Raw genomic sequence first — 18,519 nt, 5'->3', positions numbered from 1 at the left:
GGAACTAACTGGGTACTAACAAATGTTTTTAAGAAAGTAATAATTAGATCTGCTCGACGTATGTTTCCAGCAAAGAGTTTAATGTAATTAAGTTAACTAAAATAATTTGCTTATAACACTCATACTGCCAGAACAGACTTTTTGGAAGAAACAATTAGATAAACTACATGTTTAAGAGAAAGTACCACTGGTTAGAATAATCAGAACTATAACCTTCCTTCGGAAGCGACAAGTTGTTTCAACGTTTCGATGGACCTATTGTTTATCAGATGATTTGCCACAGAATATTATGTTATCAGGAAGTGATGCAAGCAGCTAAAACCTGACCTACGTGTAGTGTACTTTCCACAAAAAATTAATGCTGGACGAGTCGCGGGTGATATCTTGACTGTTTTATTTTTCTCGCGCGGATGAGAAATAGACGAATCGGCAACCAAGGTTGAGTAGGACGGCATCTAACCAGGTGACCTGCACTTTTTGTTTCTGAACACACTTCATTTCTTACTAAAACAGTTCTGAAGTCCGTATTCGAGGTCGCTAGCACACTCTTGGGCGTTGGCGATCTCTTTGGAGACGACCGGTTCAAACACCAGTGGTGAATAGTTTCATTGCCAGTATTTGGTCGGCATGAGGAGAAGAGTTGCTGTCAAAATATGCGTTTTGAACAAACTTGGTACCATCGTTTCAGGTTAGCTTCTCAAGGAGTGACGGCGTGTGGTATCGTTGAAGTGGTCAATCGGACAAAGAAATTAAACTGTGCGGACACTTGGTGCTATTCGAGAGAAATAGGTGGTACGTTCTCCCTTCTCTCTCATCGTCGTCAACGACACTAAAACAGCACTACACTACAGTACAGACGCGCTTATCATAGTCACCTTGACATGATAATTACAGTTAAAGACTCACCAAAGTGGCATCAAGTATATAAAGTGTTTCACCAAGTGGCATGCCACACTATTGTGTAAAGCACAGCAGAACTCATGGGTTGTTGAGTGAAATTCGATAACAGAAACTCATTTTTAAGACTCCGCGTTTTGTAGTGACATTTCTTTTTTTGACTTTTGATAACTGTTGAAATTTTGGTATTCTTCTACATGTTTCACTGTAATTTTATGCAAGGAAGACTACGTGCTAACGCCGTGTAGATGACGAGATCACAAGATTTGGCCTACAAGCTCGGGTGAGACAGGAGAGGAACTCAGCCTTGATCTTTACAAAGAACCATCCCTCCCACCGGCTTCAGTAGTAGTAGGGATACCACGGAGAACCTAAATCTCGATAGCTAGTAGGGGTGTAAACCCGGATGTTCTCGAATGTGCTTCCAGCGCCTTAATTATTGCACCATCTCGCTCGGTATGCCGTATTGCTCCTAATACGTATCTCCAGGCTGCTGTTTCAAAGTGAGGTATACCAAAGATAAACAAAATACAGAATAGTATATTTTACATACTATTCCTTTAGTAGGTATTTGATTCATAGATATCATTTTTCAAGTCACATCCTTAACACATCCTCAACGTACAGGGACGAACGCGGTATCGTTAGAAAGGTTTCTTAACCAGATTATGACGTTACATATCGATTTTGCGTTGAAACCTATAGTTGGGAAAATTTTAATATAAAAGAGTCTTTCAACTATCATAAGCAGAAGGGCATCATGTATGCCTAATTTATTAATCACGAATAAGAGACTGCCTTTTCATATTATCTTATTTGCTTTAAAGTACTTATTAGCATTATACAGCATTGTCCCACATAGTAACTGTGACCACTGGTGTAGCCCATTACCTCTGCCATTCGTACAAGTTGACTTTTCTACACAAATGTACTTTCCCAAAAGACAAACATATTTGTCAGTGTCGCCTAGAATTGCGATTTCCCTACTGCTACTATGACCTAATGTGTTTACTATAACTGAAAATGCTTGTCGAGTTTGAGTTATAGGTTACGCGGCTCTACTGACAATCCCTACTCTCTGCCCGTCATATAAGCCGGAGCAAACATTCCAAAGGCAAAACACGTTTTTGGACACATGGAAATGTATGTACAGGGGCGTATCATAAATTCATGATTATTATTTCAAGTCGTTCGATTCGTTTTGAAAGATGCTTTCTCTTCATTCCCAAAACTACCCTTACCCCAGCGACTACACTTATTCAAAAAACTGTCATTATTTAAAACTAAAAAGGTGTGAAAGCTTTGCAGGGGTCCCCTGGTTTTCTTTAAATTGTGTTAAGAGTATTGAAGGTATTATACGGCACTTCAGCTTAGCTACTTTCCAATATTACATTGTCTCTGGTTTTGTTTCTGTTTATTTGTTAAAACCAATCTGTAGAATAAGGCATGCTTATTGCCCACTTTATCTTAAACGTAATTACAAGAAACACTCATAAAACAATGAAACTGTAGAACAAGATTAAGAAACAAAGATCCGTGTGTTTTAGATTACAGTCTGTAGTCCTTCACCGGGTAACTAACAAGCACACAGATTCAACGGATGTGCGTTACAGCATACATTGCGTAACGATTACGCTTATTACGAATAAAAACACATGTGTAATATTCTACAATACTTAATATTTATTTCGCAAAAGCTTTACTGGATGTGATTAGAAATCTTCAAGACAGGAACTTTGAAAGATAAACAATATCTCGTGGACACATTTGCCCATTGGCAAAGACATCACTTCAGCTTTGGAAAAGAGTGGAGTATACAAAATCACTTGTCATTGTGGCAAATTCTATAGGCCTATAGGTCAGACTGGCAGGGCAATACGCGTCGGCTTGAAGGAACATCATAGAAGTTGGGAACTTAGAAAAGGAGGCTCTTCTACTGCAAACTACCCGCTTAAAGAAGGTCATACTTATAAGGTGCAACATCACATCCGACCTTAACGAAGGAAGATGAACACCCTTGAAATAGAGTAAATTAATAAACATAAGTACAACTGCCCAAGCTTAGTACTGCATAATCTGACAGATTCCCTACTCGTCACTTCTAACTGCTGATACTACTCATAATCCCATAATCTTATCTGTTTGTAATCTAGGACCTCGATCACCATTATTTTGTTCAGCCATTCCCTTGGAACATGTGACCAAAGTTATTGTTTATTTTATCCTAAGATATTTTATCGTAGTGAAATAATCTTACATCGCATTTTCACTGGAATAATTCCTCTAGTTTTATTCCTAAATCTAATATTAACAGTTTCATCGCTGGGGACGGAGATACTCGGTAGCTGCACTAGTTTAAAATCTTCGATCCTACAAAAATTATACTACATTACACATTTTTCTTTGTTCCTGATGATGGCGTAACAGCCGAAAACCGGCTCGTGTAATCCATACTAGCATTATAAATGCGAAATTAATCCTGTCTATTACATTTTCACGACCAAACCGCTGAACCGATTTTGACAAAATTTGGTATTAAAATAGCCTGAACACCGAGGAAGAACATAGGATACTTTAGAAAGTGTGTAGTATAACATACGTACTGATTGAAGTCTATAGTGCGAATTATGGAGCAATAATTACTCTTTGAGAAAGCTATTTATTCTTTGACTTCTGAAGTTTATCATATTTGTGGAAATGCTTTTATTGTCTGACCGATTCAGCAAAACACGTTTCATCGCAACGAATACAATGTTTAATCCATATTTCCGTACTAATATCAGTCACAAGCCCGTCACATTTTAGACGCTGAACGTCATGTATGCCTTATAACTTCTTTGTTGCGTCTTAAATTGCGTTGACAGCTCTGGTCAAGCGGTTAGCGTTACAGACTCTCGACCATTGGTTCCCGTCTTCAATTTTCACTTGGATGGTTTTTTTCTGCTCCTGTTGGGTTGTTTCCATCATTATTTTATCATCATAGATGTGTAAGTCACCGAAGTGAAATCCCGAACATCAAAATCGGGATTTCATGGCCATAAAAGCCAAACGCACATTTGTATCATTTTACTGGTACGAGAGCGCAGCCATGGGTAACAGCTCTAAAACACTGCTCATACAATCCTCAACGTGCTTAATGCATGCCAATACAGGTTTCAGTTCTAATATTATAAATGCGAAAGTAACTCTGTTACATTTTCACGACTAAACCGCTGAACTGACGTCTATGAAATTTGTCGGAGATAGCTTGAACCCTGACAAAGAAGCTACAGGATACTTTACGAAGTGAATAATACAAGGCAGTTATTGGTTTGAAGAATGTTACGAAAATTAAGGAAAAATATTTATTCTATTAAGTGCTATTTACTCTTTCACTTTTTAACTTTATCATATTTAAGAAAATGCTTTTATTTGTCGACTTATTCTACGTAATAAGATTTAATGTAATTAATACAATGCTTATTCAGTTCTCCAAGTGTTTAATCCATAATTCCAACTAATATCAGTATTATCAATTACCTTTTTAGGACTTTGCCGCTGAACCGATTCTGATGGTATAAGGTATGGACTCAGCTTGAAGCCTGAGGGAGACGATAGGATACTTTAGGAAATTGTATCTTTTTGAGTATTAATAACATTTGTAAATATGATGTACGTGAGTGGCATGCAGACTGCCCTGGCGTGATGGTCGGCGACTCTTAGTGCCTATAGGTTATTATCCAACGTTACTGTGCTCGTGGTTTTTGGTATTGAGCTCCTACACCACCTGACATTGCTCGAGAGTTTTAGTGGAGATACAACAATAAAATGGGACGGTAAGCCCTAGTAACATATTTAAAACCGTTTCTATAAGTCGCGGCCACGTAAGGTTAATTTAGTGCGTAGTTCTAAGAGAGCACAAGTTGCGAAAATTACTTGATTCCAATAAACCTCAGAGCAATCTCATGTCCGCCGGAGCATGGATGCAGGATGTCAGGTGACCCTAAGAGCTACTGAGACAGTAGAGCAATCACAAGCCGGTCGAAGTTTAGCTTCCAAGATGCTTGAAGACTCGCAACGACGGCATTGATTTAAAGGATGTGGAACCAACCGAGAGTCGTACTTTCACATGTGGAACGGCTGGTTAGTTGATTTGGGGGGAGGGGACAAAACAACGAAATCATTGGTCCCATGGGATTAAGGAAGGACAGGGAAGGAAGTCGGCCGTGCCCTGTCAAAGGAAGCATCCCGGCATTTTCCTGAAGTTATTTAGGGAAATCACGGTAAATCTAAATCAGAAGGCCGGACGTGAGTTTGAACCGTCGTCCTCCCGAATGAGAGTCCAGTGTGTTGACGACTGCACCACGTCGCTCGGTACATGTGGAACGAGGGAGGATTTTGGTCAGGCTGCATTTGATTATGATCTATTAACTGACTATGTTAATCATAAATTATTCACCGTAGGGGGGAGGGGGGTGGATCATAAATATCGGCATCATAATGCATTAAAATGGAAGGGAGAAACAGTTCATATGTGTTGCTGTGGTGGCCAAACCTTACATCCAATACCATGGAAGCCAGGGAAATTCCTAAAAACTCTACTTCCTCACGAATCTAATGAATCGAGGCATTTTTAAATATAAAAAGAAAATATATTGCATGTTTTCGGATTCGACGTATAGCAAAATAATAGAAACACCTTCATTATGTACCTATATACCGGTACTGCATACATCTTTTACACATACGTCTCTACACCACTGTATAGACAGATATGTCGCAAAAGTACTAGCTTTCTTGCTCATCATCACTCGTCATAGCATACATACTGGTATGCGAGTGAAGCAGTGAGGCAACAGCTAGGAAATGATAAATACTGTAGAATATTACATCAGTGTCTCGCGTGTTTTCATTCATAGTGTATAAAATATTGTAATAAGAACCGAAGGAAGAATCAATGCGATTCTACTATGTTTGGATTGCGATGTCTTAGGCAGAGCATGAGGATGTTTAGAGTTTCAAGTCGTGGTGTTATCGTGGTGAAGCACGAACTTATCTTGATAGGCGTAAGTGTATTGATGATCGTTTTGCTCGAGGAGTCGTCCCAGCATTAGCTTATGGTGATAATGAAAAATAGTCGAGTTTGACGGATCATGTTTTTAAACTTGGTTCTTACAAACGATATTTCGGTACCTTCACCACGGCAGATGACTTGGAGACATACAGGAGGAACTTAACTCCACCGACAAGATGTTGGAGGTTCATCAGGGGTACATTCCAAGTATTTTACTGTAAGGGCCCCACGGTCTCCAGTGGCTCTTACAGAGGTTGTAGTGTAATAATGTAATGATGTATATTTGTTACCACAATTATCTTTATTTCTGTAAAATACCTTCGCAACAATGAAGCTGGTTGTAATATGCATTCAGCAAAACTTCCGAAAACACCGAGCAATGCAACAACCCTCAGATGAAACAAACCCGATACAGAACCAAGCACTACTATACGCAAGGGAAGAAGAGAAAAGTGGTCATTGCTGTAGGCAACAAGAAGAATCTTTTACGAAGTTTCAACATACCGATGGAGGATAGGACCAGGAACTTGGATCATTAAATCTTTATTTTCCTTCAGTATCCATCGCAGTTGTTAGTCATTTCTTTGTGGTGACTAGTTCTGGATCATCACGTCCATTTTCAAACCATCGCCTTAGACATAAAAGTGGTCATAGAGCTCCCACCAGTGTACATGTCAGTAACCAGATTTTCAATATTCCTGACCAGTAATCATTACATACATATAAAATGATAACTTCGTACAAGCATACAATGTGATTTCTTCCGTTGCTGCGTTCGATTGTAAAGAAATCTTATTGTATGCTCATACGAAGTTTATCATTTTGTATCTATGTAATGACTGCTGGTGAGGGGTAATGAATATTTGTTTACTCACATGTGCATTGATGGGAACTGTATGATTACACTTACATCTGAGACCATGGTTTGCAAATGGACGTGATGGTCCGAAACTAGTCACCGCAATGAAATGACTTATCACAACTGTAGCGGAACTGAAGGAAAATGATGGCAGTATCTTGTTTGTAACCAAACGAGACACATAGTGCATGTCGAGATTTGCGCTCCTGTGCAGATATTTTCAGTGCAATAGACATACAAACACAGCCGGGCGGGGAGGGGGGGGGGGGGAGGAGGGGCGAAATGCAAACGAAACGGTGTTACCCTGTAGCGAGCCACAGGAAACAAAAGATCCCTTAAATCAAAATACGTAGAAAATACCCCTGAACAACCCCGGAAATTTTGTTTGCGATCTCCGTAAAGAAGTAGCGTATGTAATTTCACTTGGTTTGTGCAAGACATTTTGCTTTTTCAGAGTAACCAGACCTCATCACACTTGAACCACAGAGAATGAAGACTACATTTCCTCATTCTATACTGGTATTCCGGCGATGCAACACACTGTTTAGACCTTATCCGTCATAACGTATTTCCTTATTTGGGTATGAAATCATGAACTTCCGCGTAAGGCAGCAATGGATTTTCCTCCATGATGTATGTTTACGTCTGCAGTTACTATGTTTTCCGGTGCAGTCTTTGTCTAGGTTAATATTATGCATAGTTTGATAATACCTTCGTGGAAAGTATCCCGAACAGGTAGCCTTAAAGAGTAAGTCACACAAGTTCTTTAAACTGACAATGAGCTCATTCTTATCACTGATGCAGGCAGCTAAAATATGAGTAACAAGAATCCACCTGTTATCAAAGCTTTAACGAAGCAGTTCGGGCATAGCCTATCTTAAGAATATCATATAATTTCTCAAATGTTTTTTCGTCGCTGTTCCACATCTCCCTATTATTTAATAAAAATTGCACACTGAGACGTCATGTTCAAGATTTCGTTCACCGCTAATGACGAAAAATATACAAATCGTTTAAAGTTATTGTTTTTGTTAAAAAGCTTTATTTTGAGGACATTTTTATAATAAGAATGTAAACGGTGCGATCTACGGACAGTCTGTTTAACTAACAGGCACCACAGCTGTTGCAGTTGTTTTGATTCTTTGCACAAGCATCGTGTACTATACGAGTTTGCTAATACAAGTTGAAGCGAAGAATTTAGTAGACGCAATTTATTAAAAATCTAAATTTAATATTGTGCACAACAGTAGGTGGAGTTGTTTACTTTCTTTAAGTAAGCGTTGTATTCTGGGCGAATAAGCGGAATTATATCAACGTTCATCATCAGAGATAAGTACCGTTTATAACGAGATTTATTTCACTTTCAATTCGTCATTACTTTACAGCATCTGCAACGTTATGTTACACTTCTTCTATTCTCCTAATCTCAATATCTATAATCCGCATTACCAACAAAAGTAAAACAAACATTTATTGCAGGGAATATTTATTTCTCATTGAGTTTTCGTAACAAATGAATAATTACAAAAAGTCAAAAACTTTCAAATAGCTGGTAACTTTTTTTATATATATTTCACGTTTCCACGACGCCACTGAATAATTAGTTACACTGGGTAACGGTGATTCAGAAAATCAAACACAATACTTCAGTGAAGACATCAAATTCCTAAAAATTGTAATTGCAATTACGGGTATTTCATTACCACCATAATCAATGACACAGAAACCAATGAATAAAATGTTTCGCAATTCTATTCAACGTCGATCCTATATCCAAAAATGATGACTGTACAACAATTAATGAATATGTTGTATCCAGTTTGTTACCTAGAGAGGCAAAGGTTTAACTCAGTTCTGATTCGGTCCAACTTGAAGAAATAAGCAACGTTCGATTGTACCCCGTACAATTCTTGCTCTCTAAATACCTGTGGTTTACAACCTTATGAATTGCATTTAAAGAAAAATGGTTTTATTATGTTCATTAGAAATCTTAAAGCTAATCAGGGATTAATTAATGGTGCAAGTTTATGGTAACTCGCTCAGGCGAGGACATCATCTCAGCTAAATTCAGTTATTTCGATACAGCTGTGCCTCAAATCCTGTATTAATGTCACGCCTTCTGATCCAACCATAACTTTCCAAATAAGAAAACAAATCCAAATAAAAGTAGTCATCGCTATGACAATAAACTACAAGGTCAGACGCTGAAAGGGGCAGGATTGCATTTACGAGAACCCGTTTTTTCGCACGGACAGTTAAATGTGCCTTTTTCACGAGTTCTCACGTTTGCGGTAAACACATATACAACCAAAAAGTAAACAATGATCACACTCTACCTGCTAACATTTATTTTCAAAGAAGTTTTGCAAAATAAAGAATTTTTTAAAAATAAGAGTAATCTGACAGATATTATCTGCATTTTATGTTTCACAGTTAACCATACTGTTTATAACGATATCGACTCTTTACGATAAGACTAATATTTAGTACGGACTACTCAAAATGTAATTCCTTTTGTTAATAAAAACTTACATTTACTTATTTCTCCATTACTATATTAGCTAACGAATTTTTTGCACGAGTCAAAAAGACAGAAAGAACTTGAAAACATGTATGGCACCAAGTGGCAACTCTATAACTCTATTAACATGTTATTGGAGATAAAAGTTTTCCGCGATGTCAAACTCGTAAAAAACATTGTGGGTATCTTTGCCGCGACAAATTTGGGTACAACCACGGTCTTTCGACGAAATCCTTTATTGTCGTCGTCAGGAAAAATGACTGTCGTGGCTGCCTTCCGGTTCTCCGGCGTACGCCATCATTTCGTCACTCTGCCAGAGATTCTTCCCACATCTGCACTGGCGGTGCCAGTGCTCTCATAGGAAAATAAACAGTTCAATACATTACTCCGTGTCTGCTCAGCGTCGATAGCTCGCTCCTACGAAATATATCCGGTGCCATTTTTGAAGTTGCTCTCACACATTCTGATTCCTTTTACTTCTTTAATAACATTATCCTAGTACGTAGAAGCGTGGTATACTGAAAATCAAGAACTTGAGAAATCAGCAATTACTGAGCAGTGACACAAGTAAAGACACTATAATATCTGATGAGACTAAAAATTTGTCACAAAATAATTTTAGTTTCAAGTCTTTTTTTTTTTCGCGATTTTCATATCTTTGTCTGACGACCAACTTAGATTTCAGATACGCACGCGCTTCGTTCAGACATCGCTGTAGTCTTTTTCGTTGTATTCGCTGACTATTAGAAGCTATAAATGACAGAACGACCATTTTACGAACCCCGCTTCTGCGATAGACCACTTCCACGATGGATCTTGGATTGGCTCCACTTCAATATTCGTGCTTATTGAGTCGATTAATTAGAATAAATCTTGGAAATTACTTCATGGTTGAGGTTATGTGGGATGCTTTCTAAGGTAACATAACTGTGTAATAAATAAAAGAATTGACAGTGTGAAATTATTTATAACTGTGCATTAATTACGGATCCTTATCACTGAAGTACTTCAGAAATACTAATAATTATCTAACCGAGATTAATTCAAAATATAAGTCCAAATTTTGTGATCTGTGGACAGCTAGAATTTCAAGATCGGTACTCGGAATAGTTTATGTTTTGCTCAGATAGAGCGTCTGCCATGTAAGCGGGGCACACATTTTCATCTGTCCCCGTTGACGTACGTCAACGCCTGTAAGCAGCTAAGGTTGTTCATTTCATTGTAATTTCATCCTAACGAGCTGCTTGGTCACCGATGGAATATGTTCTTTCGGACATGTCCAAAAGAACAGATACCATGTTAGTAAATATATAGTTAAGGCTCACCGGCCACTTGACCATCTTCTTCTTCTGTGCGAATGCACAAACAGTGCCCGAGCTCTTACGGGAATCGGCAACGCGCCGCGAGTAATGAGTATAATGGGCGGGGGCACTACGAATGTAGTGCGGGACAATACGTTGAGAATGTGGGTTTCGCGGGAGGCGTGCCAGAGAGAAATTCCTCCAGTCACTTTATCCTCTGTGTCCTCGGTGACTCAGATGGGTAGAGCGCCTCCCATGTAAACAGGAGATCCCGGGTTCGATTCCCGGTCGGGGCACAAATTTTCATCTGTCCCCGTTGACGTATGTCAACGCCTGTAAGCAGCTAAGGGTGTTCATTTCATATGGGCTATAAATGATTACCGCAACAGCGTACACAACAGTCACTTGTTCCTGGATGGGGGATTTCGTCGAAATATCGGGAATCTACAAGGATCTGATGCGAAAAATAAAACGAAAATGTTAGTAGAGTGCACCATGTGATACAGGACTTAATAGCAACGTTATTTTGAGGTGGCGATTATTTACCACTTATAAAAATTGTTGAAAAATCATGGTTGCACACGGCTCTACTAGTCAGTTTGTTACATTACCAGTTTCAATCATAAACAGAACACATTCAGGTGCTGTGTGACATTATAATCAGATGTTACAAGCTAACATCTCCATTTAACTGTAAATCAGGATCACAAACAACACACAGCGAATCTGTGGCGAAGCACATGGTAACAACTTAGCATCAAATTTGAAAACTGTCATGATTATCGGTTTGGGCTGCTGATAAAATCTTTATTTTTTATCCTGTTGACTGATCATCATTACTCACCAACATCACTTAATGCATATTAGGCGAATATAAAATCATTGACGTCAGATACTAAAACTATGAACGTTTCACTGTAGTCACATCGTAATGTAAAAACATTGCTATATATAAAATCTGCTATAAAATGCCCTCTTTAGTGTTACATGAGCAATCGGCATTAAAGCTGTGAGCGGGTGCATACTGTCGTTGTTGAACATTGTACCTCTGCTTGGTAACCTAAGAAAAATAAACTACATGGCGAACCTGAGGATCGCCTACAAATCAGGATCACAAACAACACACAGCGAATCTGTGGCGAAGCACATGGTAACAACTTAGTATCAAATTTGAAAACTGTCATGATTATCGCCTTGGGCTGCTGATAAAACTTTATTTTTTATCCTGTTGACTGATCATCATTACTCACCAACATCACTTAATGCATATTAGGCGAATATAAAATCATTGACGTCAGATACTAAAACTATGAACGTTTCACTGTAGTCACATCGTAATGTAAAAACATTGATATATATAAATTCTGCTATAAAATGCCCTCTTTAGTGTTACATGAGCAATCGGCATTAAAGCTGTGAGCGGGTGCATACTGTCATTGTTGAACATTGTACCTCAAAAGAACAGATTGTTGCGTGGTGTCTCGAGTGGTACTTTCACAATCAATGACAGTTGGCAAAGAAATGTGTCAATACTAAGTAAATCTATTATACATTTATGTAATAAAGGGAACTAATAATACATGAGTTATATTTTGATGGGCCTTCTCCCAGAGCAATCAAAGAAACCACAGTAATGGCAGGATTGGCCAGACGAAATTACTTCCCTCTGGTCGCAACACGTACCACCAGTTTGTATATTGATGTTGCAACTTATATTGTGATACGACAACAGTGACAAGTTCACAGTTTTGTTACCTGACGTCACTGATTTTATATTCGCTTAATACGATGCTGTAAATGATTTTTAAGAACCTGATGATAGTCAGTGGACTGAAGCTGGTTGTTTAAATAAGGATTTAGCCGGCCGCAGCGGCCGAGCGGTTCTAGGCGCTACAGTATGGAGCCGCGCGACCGCTACGGTCGCAGGTTCGAATCCTGCCTCGATCATGGATGTGTGTGATGTCCTTAAGGTAGTTAGGTTTAAGTAGTTCTACGTTCTAGAGGGCTGATGACCTCAGAAGTTAAGTCCCATAGTGCTCAGAGCCATTTGAACCATTTTTTTAAATAAGGATTTCATCAGCAGCTCAAATCGATAATCATGACAAGCTTGGGGCAACACCTTCTGAAAATATAACTTAGTATCAACTTTGTTTCTGATGAATGCTTCTCGGGTTATCAGCCGAGTGGTGGCGTAGTCTTGCCGACACGTTTCAATGAGTTTCGTACCCATCATCTTCTGCGAGAAGAATTCATCAGTGGAACACACCGAGAAAGACATAAATCGCTTATAACTTTGTATCAGATATTCTGATGATGGGCTATGCTCGAATAAAGCTTTTATAACAACTGGATCGTTGTTGTTTTAGTGAACTGAAGCAATGTTAAGAGGTTCTCAGTGGACCGTATAAGAGTCACAGGTTTTTGGGCCGCAAGTTAAACTAAAACACGGGTATTTCATATGGCGAAACGATGTGTGGGAGGTTGTGCGCGACTTTGTGAGTGACGCTAGCAAATGCGCAACGGCTGAGCCGCCAATTTTGTATCTACGCCTGCATTAATTTACAATGTCCTACATTTAGAGTAGGCTGCCATTTGGTAATGCAGAGGGCCACAGTGCGCCCGCCGGCACAAACCTTCGCCATCGTGGTCGCCCTGCGTCGCGAAGAGAGCTCGTGAGCCGACGGCGTCCCAGCGCGGCGCTGTCGGCTCGGCCGCTTGCCCGCTGCCCTTGCTGAGGTTCCTGCGCACCGCACGTTCGAGGCCCAGCGCAGTCTGCGCTGCTGTGTCGTCGCAGTCCGTCGCCATGGCTGCGTCTACCAACAGCAGCAGCAGCAGCACGCAGGCGGACCATCTCCGCTTCATGGCGACCGAAGACTGGTCTGCTGGCTTGCTGGCGCGAGCCGCCGCGGACAGCTTGGATAGGGGCGGGCGCGACCTTGTTTGACGCACCGTCGCAGCCTGTTGGCCGCCCTAGGCGCCGCTCACGTGCTTCTCGACCCGGGGAGCGGGGTATCAGCCTGGAAAAGCAGACAACACTGTCACGTGACGCGTCTCTTGCGCCACGACGCGCATCTGGGACGATTACTGTCGAGGGTAAAGCATGTTTCGCTACTCGGCTTCATTCCTGCTGCTGGTTCTCAAAACAAACGTGGGCTACGCACGTAGGATAGAGGAATCGCTGAAAAACTAGCAACGAGATAGATATTTATATAAGTCTACACGCACTTATTGTCGCTGTATGTTTCTCCTGAATAGGAACTGGTCAGTGCAACTTCTTTCACCACGTGTTGTAGACTATGATGCAATGTTATATTTACAAAACAATCCACCAGAATACAAATTGTAATTTAGTGTTGACCGTTATTTTGGCAACATAACTAAAATAGCTTTACATGCGTGTTTATAGTTCTTTACAGGCGAATGGAAGAACTGGTAGAAGCCGATCTCGGGGAAGATCAGTTTGGATTCCGTAGAAATGTTTGAACACGTGAGGCAATACTGACCCTACGACTTATCTTAGAAGCTAGATTAAGAAAAGGCAAACCTACGTTTCTAGAATTTGTAAACTTAGAGAAAGCTTTTGACAATGTTGACTGGAATATTCTCTTTCAAATTCTGAAGGTGGCAGGGGTAAAATACAGGGAGCGAAAGGCTATTTACAATTTGTACAGAAACCAGATGGCAGTTATAAGAGTCGAGGGGCATCAAAGGGAAGCAGTGGTTGGGAAGGGAGTGAGACAGGGTTGTAGTCTCTCCCCGAAGACATTCAATCTGTATATTGAGCAAGCAATAAAGGAAACGAAAGAAAAATTCAGAGTAGCTATTAAATCCATGGAGAATAATAAAAACTTAAAGGTTCGCCGATGACATTCTAATTCTGTCAGGGACAGCAAAGGACTTGGAAGAGCAGTTGACAGAATGGACATTTTCTTGAAAGGAGGATATAAGATGAACATCAACAAAAGTAAAACGAGGGTAATGGAACTCGAGTTAACTCGGATGATGCTGAGGGAATTAGATTAGCGAATGAGACACTTAAAGTAGTAAAGGAGTTTTGCTATTTGGGGAGAAAAATAACGGATGATGGTTGAAGTAGAGAGGATATAAAATGTAGACTGGCAATGGCAAGGAAAGCGTTTCTGAAGAAGAGAAATTTGTTAACATCAAGTATAGATTTAAGTGCCAGGAAATCTTTTCGGAGAGTATTTGTATGGAGTGTAGCCATGTATGGAAGCGAAACATGGACGATAACTAGTTTGGACAAGAAGAGAACAGAAGCTTTCAAAATGTTGTGCTACAGAAGAATGCTGAAGATTAGATGGGTAGATCACACAACTAATGAGGAGGTATTGAATAAAATTGGGGAGAAGAGAAATTTGCGATACAACTTGACTAGAAGAAGGGATCGGTCCTGAGGCATCAAGGGATCACAAATTTAGCATTGGAGGGCAGCGTGGACGGTAAAAATCCTAGAGGCAACTGACACCATGCGTACTGCACGGCTTCCCATAAATCCGTAAGAGTACGGGGAGTTGGAGATGTCTTCTGAACAGCACGTTGAATAGCATCCCAGATACGCTCAATAATCTTCATGTCTGCGGAGTTCGGTGGACAGCGGAAGTGTATAAATACAGAAGATTGTTCCTGGAGCCATTCTGTAGCAATTCTGGACGTGTTGGGTGTCGTTTTCTCCTGCTGGAATAACCCAAGTCCGTCGGAAGGCACAATGGACATAAATGGATGCAGGTGATCAGACAAGATGCTTACACACGTGTCAGCAGTCAGAGTCGTATCTAGACGTATCAGGGATCCCATATCACCATATCATTCCAGATGCACAAGCCCCATACCATTACACAGCCTGCGCCAGCTTGAACAGTCTCCTGCTGACATGCAGGGCCCTTGGAATCGTGAGGTTGTCTCCATACCCGTAGACGTCCATCCGCTCGATACAGTTTGAAACAAGATTCGTCCTACCAGGCAACGTTTCAAGTCATGAGCATTTTAGTGTCGGTGTTGATGTGCCCAAGCGAGGCGTAAAGCTTTGTGTCGTGCTGTCATCAAGGGTACATGAGAGGCCCTTCGGCTCCGAAAGCCAACATCGATGATGTTTCGTTGAATGGTTCGCACTTTTTGCACTGCTGTCATGTTGAATGATTCTCTTCAGTCGTCGCTAGTCCCGTTCTTGCAGGATCTTTTTTCCGGCCGCAGCGATGTTTGAGTTTTGATGTTTTACCAGATTACTGATATTCACGATACACTCGTGAAATGTTCGTCCGGGAAAATCCCGACCTCATCACTACCTCGGAGATTCTATGCTCCGTCCCTCATGCTCCGACTACAACACCACGTTCAAACTCACTTAAATCTTGATAATGAGCCATTGTAACAGCAGTAACAGACCTAACAACTGCACCAGAATACTTGATGTCTCATATAGGCATTGCTGACAGCAGAGCCGTACTCTGCCTTTTTACATATATCTGTATTTGAAAACGCATGCCTATACCAGTTTCTTTGGCGCTTCAGCGTATATGACGTACGTATACAAACAATTTCAGAAAAATTGGTTGGTTTATTCAAGAGAAAGCTCCATAAACTGAGCAAGTTAATAATGAGTTGGTCCAGGTTGGCGGTTGGGTTGTTTGGGGTAGGAGTTGGTGCACCTCTGGTCCTTATGCAAACAATTATTCTGCTTGGCATTGACTGATACAGTTGTTGGATGCCCTCCTGAGGGATATTGTGCCATATTCTGTTCAACTGGCACGTTATATCATCAAAATCCCGAGTTGGTTGGAGGGCCCTGCCCATAATTCTCTTAACGTTCTCGATTTGGGAGAGGTCCAGCGACCTTCCAGATCAAACTAAGGTTTGGAAAGCGCAAAGACAAGCACTAGCAACTCTCGCTGTGTGAGGGTGAGCGTTATCTTGGTGAAATGTAAGCCCAGGATTGCTCGCCATGAAGGACAACAAAACGGGTTGTAGAATATCGTCGATGTACCGCTGTACTGTAAGGGTGCCACGGATGACAAAGAAAGGGGTCCTGCTGTGAAAAGAAATGGCACCACAGACCAGCAGTCCTGGTTGTCGAGTCGTATTGGGGACGACAAATGATATTCCACTGCTGTCCGGAGCGTCCCCAGACACGTCTTCACTGGTCATCGGTGCTCGGTTTGAAGCAGTTCTCACAATGAAAGTAATTCTACTCCAGTCAGTGAGACGGGAGACCGAAGAAGTGACTCGAGACGCCCTAGACAGTGGTGAGTTACCAGGCCGACTGTCACCAGTCATACAGCCCAACTACCAGGAACGATGGTCTCAGGTGGCAGTTCATTTCACGGCATTACCCCTTCAGTAGTCAGCCGTGGCACCCTTACAACACAGTGGTACGTCGACTCTCATTTCAGCAAGATAATGACCTTCGGCGCACAGCGAGAGTTTCTGCTTCTTGTCTTCGTGCTTGTCAAGCCCTGCTTTGGCCAGCAAGGTCGCCAGATCTCTGCTGAACTGAGAACCAGCTCAGGATTTTGACGATCAAACGCACCAATTGGACACAATTTCTCTCAGGAGGACACACAACAAGTATATTGATCAACGCTAAGCTGAATAACTGCTTGCATAAGCGCCAGAGAAGGACCAATGCATTACTGACTTGCTCAATTTCTGTAGAATAAATCATCCAATTCTTCTGAAATTGTAACCATTTATTTGTCTGTACACTGCTTCGTGATGACTGGGTGTTGTGTGCTGTCCTTAGGTTAGTTAGGTTTAAGTAGTTCTAAGTTCAAGGGGACTGATGACCGTAGATGTTAAGTCCCATAGTGCTCAGAGCCATTTGAACCATTTGTCTGTACATCTATGTCACATCTACCGATTTAGGCCCTGTTCGGATAATTCCATCGTTGTGCGTAGTTTTCTTGACTTTGAGGTGTTACATATATGTAATTGCATTTGAAGTCATTGATGTTTATAATAATTGTAATTGTATTCAGTGTATCCATAATTGTTCTGAAAAATAAGATGTAAGATGTTTTTTCATGCACAATCAAGTAATATAACTTTCAAAATGGTTCAAATGGCTCTGAGCACTAGGGAACTTAACTGCTGACGTCATCAGTCCCCTAGCACTTAGAAATACTTAAACCTAACTAACCTAAGGACAACACACACATCCATACCCGAGGCAGGATTCGAACCTGCGACCGTAACGGTCTCGCAGTTGCAGACTGTAGCGCCTAGAATCACTCGGCCACTTCGGCGGGCAAAATATAACTTTCTCTGCATGTAAAAAATTGATACGTAACTGAAGCATATATCAGCCACTTTGCAAGGTGTTATATCGCTGGTCACTTTGCTGTGAAGTGAGGAGTTCAATTTTTGAGTTATGGCACTAAGAACTGGTCAGGTTGTGTTTGTTGAAAAATGGTAAATTGCGTGGCCTGGATGTAGCTTAATTTTGAATGTTTCTTAAAAACTGATATGAAGTCGAAGTTTCCTGCAATATTTATATTATTTCGTCGCACATATTTCAAAATAAACCCTAATTCCTGCCGTAAGAAGAATAACTGTACCGCTAGACAGAAAGCCAATGAATAATTTATCGATCTGCAAAAGTGTACTGCAAGTACAAACTGTTAACCTTGTTTTTCTAACTGCACTTGCTCCATCTAATATGAACATTTTATGCAAATGCTAGCATACGTCGACACGCTTTGTTGTGCCTCAGTCTGCTTAAATGTAAAAGAAAAAGAAGAGAAAGCATACGTTTCTAAGATGTGTGGGAATTGGATACATGTCCTAATCTCATTTTTCCCCCTTTCTCTGTCCGCCTCCCCTCCTCCTTTCTTTGTCCATCTCCTCCTCCTTCCCCCATTCTCTGTCCATCTTC

At 40.7% G+C, this 18,519-nt stretch overlaps 1 protein-coding gene across 1 annotated transcript in view; it reads right to left on the bottom strand.

Moving 5' to 3' along the window:
• LOC126281971 (nose resistant to fluoxetine protein 6-like) overlaps nt 1-18,519 on the bottom strand; it is a 316,561-nt gene that overhangs the window by 271,981 nt on the left and 26,061 nt on the right. The window contains exon 2 of the mRNA XM_049981346.1: nt 13,265-13,648. Within this exon, the coding sequence (XP_049837303.1) occupies nt 13,265-13,493 (229 nt within the window). The 5' untranslated portion in view covers nt 13,494-13,648. The remainder of the gene's footprint in view (nt 1-13,264; nt 13,649-18,519) is intronic.

This window comes from Schistocerca gregaria, chromosome 7 (assembly GCF_023897955.1).
Source record: "Schistocerca gregaria isolate iqSchGreg1 chromosome 7, iqSchGreg1.2, whole genome shotgun sequence".
Taxonomy (NCBI): domain Eukaryota; kingdom Metazoa; phylum Arthropoda; class Insecta; order Orthoptera; family Acrididae; genus Schistocerca; species Schistocerca gregaria.
This window is presented reverse-complemented; position numbering and strand designations above follow the sequence as displayed.